Source organism: Electrophorus electricus, chromosome 18 (genome assembly GCF_041902795.1).
Source record: "Electrophorus electricus isolate QZ-2024a chromosome 18, ASM4190279v1, whole genome shotgun sequence".
Classification (NCBI taxonomy): Eukaryota; Metazoa; Chordata; class Actinopteri; order Gymnotiformes; family Gymnotidae; genus Electrophorus; species Electrophorus electricus.
This window is the reverse complement of record NC_137514.1, coordinates 9,057,273-9,070,000: the sequence shown is the minus strand read 5'-3', so window position 1 is coordinate 9,070,000 and position 12,728 is coordinate 9,057,273. Positions and strand designations below refer to the sequence as shown.

General features: G+C 34.5%; 1 protein-coding gene across 10 annotated transcripts in view; it reads left to right on the top strand.

Moving 5' to 3' along the window:
• Positions 1–12,728, top strand: part of pspc1 (paraspeckle component 1) — a 34,061-nt gene that overhangs the window by 1,041 nt on the left and 20,292 nt on the right. For 6 of the 10 annotated variants that reach the window (XR_014118293.1, XM_081701520.1, XM_027010169.3 and 3 more), the window contains exons 2-6: positions 1,068–1,369; positions 1,530–1,625; positions 1,747–1,943; positions 2,077–2,161; positions 2,327–2,432. Coding sequence is in view for 9 of the 10 variants with exons in the window: in XM_081701520.1 (XP_081557646.1) it covers positions 1,068–1,369; positions 1,530–1,625; positions 1,747–1,943; positions 2,077–2,161; positions 2,327–2,432 (786 nt within the window). In the remaining variant the exon portion in view is untranslated. Of the gene's footprint in view, positions 1–1,067; positions 1,370–1,529; positions 1,626–1,746; positions 1,944–2,076; positions 2,162–2,326; positions 2,433–5,657; positions 6,369–9,445; positions 10,008–11,739; positions 11,798–12,728 lie in introns of those variants that run through there. The other 4 variants (XM_027010143.3, XM_027010159.3, XM_081701518.1 and 1 more) reach the window with 4 other exon arrangements.

The window sequence follows — 12,728 nt, the reverse complement described above, 5'->3', positions numbered from 1 at the left end:
ATAAACATTTTGGTGCGAGCTTTAACAACAATTAAACAGTCATTCATTTCTCAACTCTAATAATTCAGTTTGAAGGTAACGTAAGAACACGTTAGCTACTATGGTAGAGATGTAATTTAATGATAGCTAGAATATCTAACCTATATCCCAATGTAGAAGTACATTTAGTAATATAGCTAAGATATCTTACCTATCCAGTAGCCTATTGTCGTACACCGGTAGCCAAAGCAGAAGCAACTTGCCTTGAGACATGAATATAAATATATTTTAATGAACTGTTGTGTCTTTTACCATTTTAATTAGCCGATTAATCAGGTTGCATTGAAATAAGCCTTGTGACCATTTAGCACAGCGTACTGACGGAGCATTTAGGCCATAATTGCCTTAGGAGTCAAAAAGTTATTTGGCATCATTGCTGAATAGCAATGGTCCTGTTGCCATGATGAAGCGTGCATCTTGTTTGTGATCCTGTGTTTCCTTTCATCAACGTGAAGTAGAATTTTTAAAGAATTATGCCATCGTGTGTTTAAAATGTGAATACCTATGATTTTTGTTTTTTTTCTTTAAGAAGCACACATCTAAATCAGTGATTGCACTGCCACTAATCCCATAAGACCATCACTTCAGTTTTTCAAACTGGGGCCTAGAAAACAAGAGCTTGTGCATAACCATAGCCAACAGTGCAGACACTGTTTCTGCAGTTTGGCAGTTATAATCACGGCTGAATAGCTTTAGACACACGTTAAATCTCCCAAACAGCCAGAAAAGGGCCTGCATGCAAAAGGCAATGAAAGTCTGCAGCAGCCAACTCAGTAGGCTACCTTTTCACACAGTTGGCAGAAGGCAAAAGATCTTGTTAAAACTCAGAGGGTGCCAAACTTTCATGCATTCATAAGTGATTTGTGATTCTTAATAGCCTGTGACATGCATAGTTTTAACTGCTAATATAATAACTTTTAATGATACCTCTTTTATAGCCACTTTAATGATCTGCTATTATTAGCCTTTAGTTTGCACTAAAATTGAATGGTCAGTCCAACTCATTTTTTCTTTCTCTTTATTCAAAGGAAACCAGGACACTGGCAGAGATCGCCAAGGCAGAGCTGGATGGCACGGTTCTGAGGAATCGGCCCATTCGCGTGCGTTTTGCTACACATGGGGCTGCGCTCACAGTTCGAAACCTCTCACCAGTCGTGACCAATGAGCTTCTAGAGCAGGCTTTCTTACAGTTTGGACCAGTAGAGAGGGCAGTTGTTGTGGTAGATGACCGTGGCAGACCCACAGGAAAGGGAATTGTGGAGTTTGCCAATAAGCCTGCTGCACGAAAGGCTCTCGATCGTTGTGCTGATGGAGCCCTTCTGCTCACTACGTAAGTACACAGATTAGTCATTTTAAGATGTTGACATATATTTAGATGTTAACATTAAATAGTCTAAAAAGGACTTGGCTAAGGAGGCCACTATATTTTACATTGAAATATTTGTTAAAAATTTTTAACTTTGCTTATAGTGTTTTTGGTTTTCTTCCAGGTCTCCCCGTCCAGTTATTGTTGAACCAACAGAGCAGTTGGATGATGAAGATGGCCTTCCAGAAAAGCTGTTGCAGAAGTCAGCACAATATCACAAGTATGTTGCTGGAATGCAGAATGATGCATATTAAACAAACAATATGTAACTCCAGCAAATCACAAAATTGGATAAATTCTTAGCTTTCATAATTGCAAATGTTCTCCACCCCCATGTGTAGAGAACGGGAGCAGTCCCCACGCTTTGCCCAGCCAGGCACCTTTGAGTTTGAGTATTCATCTCGTTGGAAGGCCCTTGATGAAATGGAGAAACAGCAGAGGGAGCAGGTGAAGAGGAACATACAAGAAGCCAAAGAGAAACTGGAGGCTGAGATGGAGACAGCAAAACATGAGCACCAGCTCATGATGATGAGACAAGGTAAGATGTAAAGTTTGGACATCATGAAAATTTTGATGTAAGACGTAAATTTAGGCAGTCGTGTTCTTTTAAAAATTGAATCAGATAATGGTAGATGGTGCTGCTGACACATTGCTGTGGCATTAAACGATAGATCTCATGAGGCGTCAAGAAGAGTTACGACGACTGGAGGAACTGAGAAACCAAGAACTGCAAAAGCGCAAGCAGATCGAGATGAGGTATGAAAGAGTTCCGGATTAACAATTGCATATATGTTGCAAAGGCCTGTGGAGATGTCCCATAAGGTAACCATTGAATTATATAAAAGAGCCAAATGAGAATATCAGATCTTGTTAGTATTTGGTACTTACACAGACTTCAGAACATCTTCCTTGTTTCCTCAGACATGAGGAAGAGAGGCGGCGACGTGAGGAAGAAATGATGCGTCATAGAGAGCAAGATGACATGAGGCGACAGCCTGATGGTTTTAAACCTGCCTTTATGGATAGTGTGAGTACAAAACAATTTTGTTTAATATTTTCTAAAACAAATGGTTGTCACCCGTGTCTGCATCTGCCACACATAAGCAAATGCAGTAATTTACTGTTTTCTTTTTGGGTTGACCAGTAAAACCTTTTAATTATTTATTTGTTGTTCAGAATATTTGCACTCATGTGTTGGACTGCTGTTTTTGGGTTGTTGATATTCTGGTTGGGTGTTTACTTGAAATATCCTTGGGGTGGCTCTAATACTAAGTTATCTGAAGCTGACATGCAGACTGTGACTGTTGGAAAGTTGGAATCATCATACTTGAATATATTAGGTACCAGCAGTTATTTTCATCTTGATACCCCAAATCCTTACTGCATATACTTTGCATCTTGAATAGGTCTCACACAGCCTGTATTTTAGCAGTATTGTCATATGCACTCCATATGAATAATCAGTCTTCACCTTTAAAGGAGCTATGTGCTTGTGTGATTTTTCTTTCTTTCTTTTTTCTTAAATCCAGAGCCCATTTTCTTTTTGATGATAAAATCTTAACACGTCCACCATAGTGAATCATGATTGCCTTTTTCTGTTTGGATTGTGTTGTCACAGCTTTGGTATCAAACCGCAGCATGACTTCCCCCCCGGTACATTTGAGATGAGAGCTGATTTTTTTTAGTACTTTTCTCAAGTATTGTCTTTGTTGAAAAATGAACACAACTACTAAATAGGCCATTCAGTGGTAGCAAATAGCCTCTCGTATCTTCCACGTCTGTGTTCATTTTGTTGATCTGCATCCTTCACTTTGCACTGTAATATGTGAGTGAAGCAGTCATTTAATTCTTACACTGTCTTAAATAGCCTGTCATATTATTTTCATGCCCCTCTAGGGTATTTGTGCTCTACATTGTTTGCTTAGTTGAACATCGAAAATATTTCTTTGCTGGGTTGGACCTAAGAAATCATATACATTTTGCTTATAAAACAAATGTCCTCTTTTTATGAAAGATGTTTCAGTTGTAATAAGAACAAGTCTAGTTATTTGCATGATTTTTCCTTTTTTTTTTTTTTGCATTGCAGAATATTTAGTACTTAGCACACTGGCATTTATAGAAAATAACCCTGGATTTGTAAAGAAAATATGACATTTTCAAGTGTTCACTCATAGAAACCGTTCTTGCTTTAATATTTCTCATTATACTTCGTCTTCAAAGACACATCCTGTCATTTTTATGTTTGAAGTACTTTTGGTCAAAATCATTTTAAAGGGAATTAAGGAAAGTACCTTATAAGACCTTCTATCAGCATCAAACAGTTAGGATGCTTCTTAAGAGAGATTATTGAAGCTGCTCAGCAACTTCATGTGTGGTTTATAAACTACAAAATAACATTTTAATTCATCTGAATATTGCACTGAATTTGGATTCCTTGTAGTAGTTATTTGAATTTTTGATTCTTTTTTAGCTGATCACAGGGGATCCTCTGCTACCATCTGAAAACAGACAGAATGCTTAAAAGACAAAAATCAAATTGTGTATTAATATTTGAATGGTCTTGCTCTTATAACCAGCTATTAATAGGTTCAGTGCAATGTTTGTCTTCTTACCCATCCATAATGAACATCAGTTGTACATATCACTTTGTCAGCATTACAGTTCCACTTTTTCTGTAAGTGCCTTCATGTTGTTAAGAAACCTGCATACAGTCAATGCATTTTTGATCAGAAGCAGCCTCCAGGGGCACAGGTAAAACTCTCAGGATAGATGAGGTAGAGCATTCCTGATGGGTTGATTAATTTTATTTTAAATTTCACAATTATAAAATAGCTGCTAAATTATATATCTTATTCAAATATAGAACAGACAGGTATACATCACTACAAAGCCTATTCAAACATAAAATGGACACAGTGGTCTACCTCACTGCAATATGTGATCAAATCCAAGTAGACAGTCTATAGCACAACAGGCACTGATATGTACAAGTGCCAAGATGTAATAAACATGGAGTTAAAACAACAGATAATCTAGCTCACATTCTGACTCATCTTAGCTTATTCACCAGTTATTTTACTCACCTATTGCCTCTGCTAAGCAGAGTGTTTTAGTTTCTGTGTTTTAGTACAGTCTGTGTATTCCACCATCCAAAACAATCTGAACAGGTTTGTTAATGAAGTTTATACATAAGTCCCTAAAACTTCTAGCAGTAACTTTACATTGATCGGTCTATCATCATCATCACCACCGTTGTGAAAAGATGACGAGCAAGATGAGAAGTAAGATGTAAACAGATCACAGTATGCATTTGCATTTTTCTCACTCCTTGTTTTTTTTTATCTATTTATTGTTTAATTATTTATTTATTTGTTACCATTTACCTATAGACTGTACATTGCATAGACTGAATATGCAGCCTATGATTTGATCACCTAGATAGATTTAAAATGCACATCAGTTAACAATATAGTGACCTGAGCTCTCAGTCACACGGTATTCTGGCAAAGTATATTAATTCAACATAGTGAAAAGTCAGTTTTGTCTCTTCAAAACCATACATTATTTCCTGCATTTTGTCATTCAAGTGGTTGGAGCTTTGAAGCTGTTTCAGGTCCAAGGATAGTGTTTACCTATTTTAGCCCTGGAATACCTGCTTTAAACAATGCAGTCATTAATGCATTAAAGCAGACTACAACTCTAAAATTTTGTCTAAAGTGTGATTTGGCTTGTCGATTTCCCACTGCTACTGCTGCTGCTATTGTTGTGTATATTATTGTTTTATGATGCACTTACAACCTAAACTGCATGTAATGATAATCTGTTCAATTCATATAATCAGTCTGCAATTAGGCAGGCAAACGTTGTGGGAATTCTCATCTAGTTAAATTCTTTTGGAAATGTTCCTAGTCATTTGAGGGTATGAGGAAAATGTAAAATATGTCTGTGGCAACCTCAACAACCCAAAAAAGTGTCTATTTCTAGAAAATACTAACCAGAGCTATGTCAGAGCTATTGACACATAGGCAGACCACTTTGTCTGAAGGGTGTAAAATGAAAAGGCTAATGAAATAGCATTGTCTTGATGTGTTTCTCACAAGGAGGAGAAAAGTACCATAAAATGGTTTATAGTCTAGAATAATGTTTAAATTATGAAACAAGCAAAAGACTCTTACTTGATGTGCATGCTATATGTGAAACCATTTGATCATAAATAATTTAATGACATCTTTTCTCCTGTTAAATTCCCAAGAGGCAGAAGACCAGCTGGGAATATTTCTCTCTCTCTCTCTCTCTCCCCCTCTCCCTTTCCTCTCACATACACAGGCATGGTGATTATGCTCTCATGCTCTGAATCTACTTATTCCTTTTTGTTTTGTTTTTTTTATTCAAGTTGAAATAACTATCTATCTAGCTATTTTTTTTTTACATATACTGGTCTGACTTTTATAAGCAACAGAGATGTAATTGTAGTTCATACAGTTGGATTGAAACCAAAATATGCCTTATTCTGACATGGTAATTGAGTTTAAATTTCATAGAGCAATGTAATTGTTTGAAAAACACATTTTTCATGCTTAACATTGTAACATTTTATAATTTTTGTAAAGTAATGCTATATTTTAAATTATCTAGAAATGTAATCAGATTTCTAATTTTATTTAGTACAGATATTTAAATATATTTAAATAGAAACATTTATTTAAAGTATAAGATTACCCAGCCCCCAAGTCCCATCCTGAGGGTGAATAAGAGGTAATAATTGTGCTTTTGTGTGTGCACCAAAATTAATTTAAAAAATAGTTTCTGTTTTGGCATAACATTTTGTGTTGGAGTTTTATGCCTCAAATGTCAATTGGTGCAAGCTTACTCAATAATTAATTGATTCACTCAAGGAAAAACAAATTAGTAAGTGGTCTGTTTTTTTTTTCCTGTTTGTCCTTTAAACAGTAACTTGCATGGGTAGTTTATCATGCTCCATTTTTTGTTTATATATAACAAATTATATAATAAAAAATTATATATATATATATATATATATATATATATATATATATATATATATATATATATATATATATTTTTGTTTTTATATATATATTTGTTTTTATATATATTTATATTTATATATATATAAAATATATAATTTTTTAAAGCTATATATAAACATATATAAATATTTTAAAGTTATATATAAACAAATTTTATATATATATATAATATAATGATTAAATAGTGTGATAATGCATAGTAGTATGGTAATATGATTAAGTAGAAAGATTTTTTTTTTTTTTTTGTAAAATAATTACTTCAGATATATTGAAACACAATTAAGGCCTGCAGTTACAGTTTGGATTAGAAAGAAAAGAATGGGGACACTTGAACACAGAAAAGAAGGCATCCAGTCAGTGGTGAAGCTTGGAGCAATTTAGCATGGGACCACTTTTCTTTTTGCAGCAAATAAACACTTTCTGCCCAGGGGCCACATTACAGAAACATCCTTACTAAAATTCTGTCTAATCTTATTTATGCCATGATGGTTTGGAAAAGTACTGTTGAACCATTCCTAACTTTGACAGCCCCAGTGGTGTCTTAACTTACAAATTGTTTGCTTTTCAACTGTTAGCTGTCCTTTTAAAAAACATTATGCTTACTTGATGAAAACTGTGGGAGATGACACAACATTGGCATGCTCAACATTTACTAAACAGTGTTCTTGTGTTTGTATTATGTCACAAAATGGCGTATATACATGCTTAATGACCTTAAGGCATGTGGCTTATACTTGACCTAAATGCAGTTGGCAATTCTGAATTCACTGATATATTGGAAGTAGGCTATATTTTATAAGTTGCATCAGCCCATTAAACTGTACACAACTTGGTTTTACTTTTCCATTTTTACAATGGGAACTGTCTAACAGTAACTTTGGCTGTTAAAGAAATAGACCAAAATAAATGTATTACAGTGATTTTACCACAGTTAAGTCATGTTGGGTGCAAATTGAAGCAAAAATCAGTGTAATACATGGATTTGAGTGGCTTAGTAACTTGCATAAAATTCTGTGTTTGTTGCATTGTTTAGATGAAGTATTTATAGTCGTGCATGCATGATGCTTTGTTTGTTAGACATGTCAGTTGACTGTTGAGTCGAAAATACATATTTGAAATAAGATGCCATAGGAAAATAAATACTTTCTAAATTATCCTAAGCACTGGTTTTGTAATAGGTATTTTTTACTTACTATTTTATTGTATCTTTTGGTAGGGTGTTTCAGTAATATGGCCCCTGATATATTTTTACAAACTGTTAATTTGATTATATACATATGAATGAGAATTTATGGTAAATGCCATACTTTGTGTGTTTCATATTGTGTGTGGGTTTGTGGATGCTGTAGGTTGTTGTTCAATTTTACCCAATAATTTAGCAAACTGTTTGTTAAAATCATTGTTTCACATTTAAATCTACAAAAAACATCTTCCTTTTTGTGCTGATTTGTGGAACAAAGGTGATTTACTAAGGATGTTTATGTAGTATGATGATATTGTGATATTCTTAGGAAGCCGAAATATTTTGCTTATTTCACGGCCATATTTTTTGGTCATTCTAAACATTCAGAACTATTTCAACTTAAACCTTTTTTTTGTAGATTTTGATTCAGGGCTGAAAGGATTCTCTTGCTGCTGTGTGGTGTTTGTGTGCTCCAGGCTTCTTTTTTTTTTTTTTTTTTTTTGCAGTTTTGCTGTTTGGTCTGATTTGACCAGATATTCTTTTTCTTTATATTTTATCTTTTTAGAACAGACACAAATACTATTTTACATGCTTTGAATGCTTTTCTGAGCAAATCTTTTGCTCAAAATTGCCGTTTAAATGTTTCATAATTAACCCTAGTGTTAATGTTTAATATTTGACTTTATACAGTAATTGGTTTCAACGAATCAGTCTGATTTGGCTAAAAAATAGCTACCCATGTTGTTACATCATTAACCCTTTATTCTTTAGCTCACCACAGGTTGCTCAGTAACGGCAATGAATGCTTTTATGCTAAAACTGACCACACAATTGTGCCAACTTGAGCACATAAATGTGCAATTACGCTACTTCTGTTATTTTTAATAACAACAGCACACATCAGCATCCAAGTCACCACACACTGCTTTATCCACCTGGGATTTTGATACAGTAGTATTTTTGTCTGCCTTTAGCAAATAGCATATTTGAGAAAATGCACAGCTGATGCATTTTATACAAACCTTTACTTACTGTATGTTGTAAATCCTTATGCTACAAACCAGCTATCTCCCTTTTGTGTTTTATATTGATACCTGTTTAGCTTTTCCTTGTGTTTACACTGATGGCGGCAGAATACAATTTATTACAGCCTTTAACAGTTACGATAAAACAACCACTTCTCTTATTACCTAATAGTAAACATAGTTTAATGGTAGCTGTGTCTTAATAACTGGTTTACATAGTGGAAAAATCTAAATTAAGTTGCATCTTAAATTTAATTAGACTTGCTTAAATCACCTTCAGCTCATGGTTGTATTTAAAGCACAATGTTATTTGCTGTCTGTTAGTAATCGATTATTTCATGAAATTAGCTCATCCCTCATGAAGGTTGATGAGGTCAATTTTGAAGTGTGTGTGTGCACGTGTGTGCGTGTGCACGCGCCTGCACACATACATACACTTGCATGAGCGTGTGTGTGTGTGTGTGTGTGTGTGTGTGTGTGTGTGTGTGTGTGTGTGTGTACACACATGTGTATACACACACATTTGAAGAAGACTCTAAGGAGTACTTGCAGTGTACTATAGTAAAAGATGTAGAGGTAGTCCAAATTGTAGAGAAGTACACAATATTTCCAGAGAAACAGGACGTTTCAGCCAGAGGTCCTTCATTGGCTATGCAAGTGAAGCTTTTTGCACAGCTGATGATGGACCTCTGTCCAAAATGTCATTTTCAATGGAAACCTTGTGCATTTCACTGCAATTTATTATTATTATTATATATTCTTTTCTTTTTTCTTTTTTTAGGTTTGGTGCTGGGCTATTCAACAACTTTTGTTTTTGTCTGGTTGAATTCACTGTGATATAGACGCTTCTTTACCAACTGATATGATGAGTTTTCAAGTTGTTCAGGCTGGCCATTGTAATGTGGGAGTAGTAGGTTAATTTCATCCAGTCATCACAGAAGGCTGCAATGCAACTAATATGTTTTCTTTTTTGTTTTGTTTTTTTGTTTTCCTGAATCTGACATTTCATGTTGAACAATAACAGCGAATAGTACACTTATATAGTAGCACTTATATAGCAAAATATAGCATTTTGTTTTTCTCTTATTAATTCAACAGTTTTAAATTAACATCAGATGATCACCTTCCTTTAAATACTTAACTTTCTTCTCAGTCAGTTTGTTTATGTATCTATATATGGGGCACATTGTAATTATTTAAAAGTAAAACAAAGCTGCATCTAGGCCTATACCTTCCTTCTTTTAAGATTTAATTATAGATTGAATTGAATGTGGTCATATATTAAATATATATGGCTATATATTAAAAAAAACTTTTTTAATACAGCCCCAAGGTAAAACTTGTTCCCATTGCTCCTGTTTGGTTTCCTTGCTTGAGTGTTTCTTTGTTTATTTGCTTGCTTGTTTGCTTAATTTTGGCTACATTTGGCTACAAAAGAAAATGTGCAATCCAAGTGTTATAGGCTTTATATGTAGACATTTAGATAAGTGCTTACAGAATGCTGACAATGGTAATATAATTTCTCATGTATTTTTATACCAGGTATCACATGTAACTAGTAAATGCAAATTCCATTTCTACTTCAACACAAGCATCTTTAGTCAAAGCCAGTAGTCATTGTGCATAAAATGCATACAGCAGAGATCAAAATTAGAGAACATTTTTATGTTTTCCTAAATTTCAAAATGCCTGCCTGTCCCAATTTAGGTTTATCTTAACACAAATTGAAGGGCTGTAGCTGAAGCTTATTAAATAACTATATAGATATAGAATGACTAAAAATATTGTATATCACAATATAAATAAACTTAAATGTAAAATTTGAATCAAAATTAGAGAACAAGTTACAATACTTTATTGTTGATATTCTGACAGCTCATGCCAATTTCCTTAATTGACACACCATATTTATCTGGCAACACTCATTTTACAAGATGGTGAGCACCTCCAAGGTGACTGAAACCCTGTAACAGCAGGTTGTTCAGATTAAAGACAAAGGAATGAGTCTTTCAGCCATTTCAAGAGAAGCTGGTCAGTCGAAGAGCATGATTTCTAGGATATTAAAGGTTTACCATGCCACTAATTCATTCAAGTCTCCAAGAAAATGGTTGTCCATGTAAGGCAAATGCACAAGAGAACAGAATGGTGTGGAAGCTCTTCAGAGTAAATAATTTGAACACTGCATTACTCGCCAATTCAGAGCTGAACAAGTGAAGATTCTGCCTCGGTCAAGATGCTGCCTTGGTATACAGTGAGAGCTTTAATTTAGTTAGGTCATGTGGGAAACATGTTTTGCACCTAACTGAAAATGCTGAACACAATGTGTGTGAAGTCGTCAGTTAAATTTGGAGGACGAAGTGTCATGGCTTGCTGGGTGTTTGCTGCCGAAGTTTGCCCTCTTATACAGCTATCTGGCAAGATGAATGCTAATGTATATCAGAACCTCCTTTGGCAACACACTTTCCCTGGAGGATCACACTTTTACTTCCCTGAGGGATCTTCTAATCAGTCATCAAGACAGTTTTCAAACTGAAAAATGTGTAAAGCACTTCCTTCAAGCTGAGAATATTGAAATAAATAAATGGCCAGCTAAGAGTCCTAATCTGAATTCATTCAAGAATCTCTGGAAGATCACTGGGGACAAAGTTATGGCTAAGAAATTCACTACAGAAACTGAACTGTGGAAGAGTGGAACATGATCAAACCAGAACGTTGTGAGAAACTGATGCCTTGTGGGTGCAGATGTGCTGAAATCATTCAAAGCAAGAGCCCTTGAACTTCCTGATGTGTTTTCCATAGTATAAAGGTTTCTGCTGAATTGCCTTGGTTATTTTGAATAACATTGCAGAACAGTGGTATACCCACAGGTAATATTCCTTCGAATTTTGAGTAATAATCAATCAATATTTGAGGAAAAAAATTAAGTGTTATGAATCGTTCTCTAATTTTGATCTCTACTGTATCTTCCAGTGCTACCAACAATTCATCACACAGGATTAAAATTCATGAGGTTTACGCTAATTAAAATTTTTCCACCTTACAGTTTACAGTTGCATACCTGTTTTTTACTTCCAGAGAGAACAGGAAATGAGAATGAATGAAATGGGTGCCCGTGGAGCCATTAATATGGGAGGTATGGTCATAAGTCTCTACCAAACTTGAAGCAACTATCCAAGGCATCTGTACATTGTTTTTGTTATTACATTTTGGAAGCTATACATCACATTTAGTCACACTGATAGTTTTAGATGAATGTACATATATCATTGAACTTGCTTACAGCATTCTGTATTAACCAGTCCATACTCTATTACCATATGAGTGAATGTAGAACTTTGTATGGGTGTATAGAAACAAAATATACTTTGTCCACTAAAGCCTTAAATGCAGACTGAAAACAATGTTCAGAAATGGGAACAAAAATAATACTTAGATATTATTTAATGGTTTACTTGATAAAATATAACAGAGGTGCCAATTTATTTGATTATTATTAGAATTTCCAGTTATAAGCATTTGGAATGGGCTAATGCACGTGATGCCCCAACTCTACTTTTCTGCTTTGTTTGATGGTTCCTGCCTCAAATGCAGTGATATACTGGCATTATTATACATAGAGAAATAATATTTTGTTGGTGTATGCATCTTCATAGTTATAAATAGTATGCAGCTATATATGCTACACATGCAGATGTCTTGGTAGCAGACTAACAATGAGTGGAATACAGTCGATTATTAAACATAGTAAAATATCTGTTATGCTTATTGTGTTATAGAACAGATTTCCATGAGACATGGTGCACTGAACGAGAACATATAAAAAGAACATATGAAACCTAGAAGCATAATATGTGTTGCAAGAAAACAATAGATTGAAGGCTTTTTGTTCCAGCACCTACCTATGCTACTGTCACTCTCCAGTTTTGTCTGCTCACATGTCATGCTTTTGGCGAATTCTTTTTTTTATTTTTTTCCTGGTACATTTTTCATGTGAACAATGTTGGCACCTCTGAGACTATATTACATTTAGGGTTGGTAATGTTTTCACCTTGATTAAGTTCAGG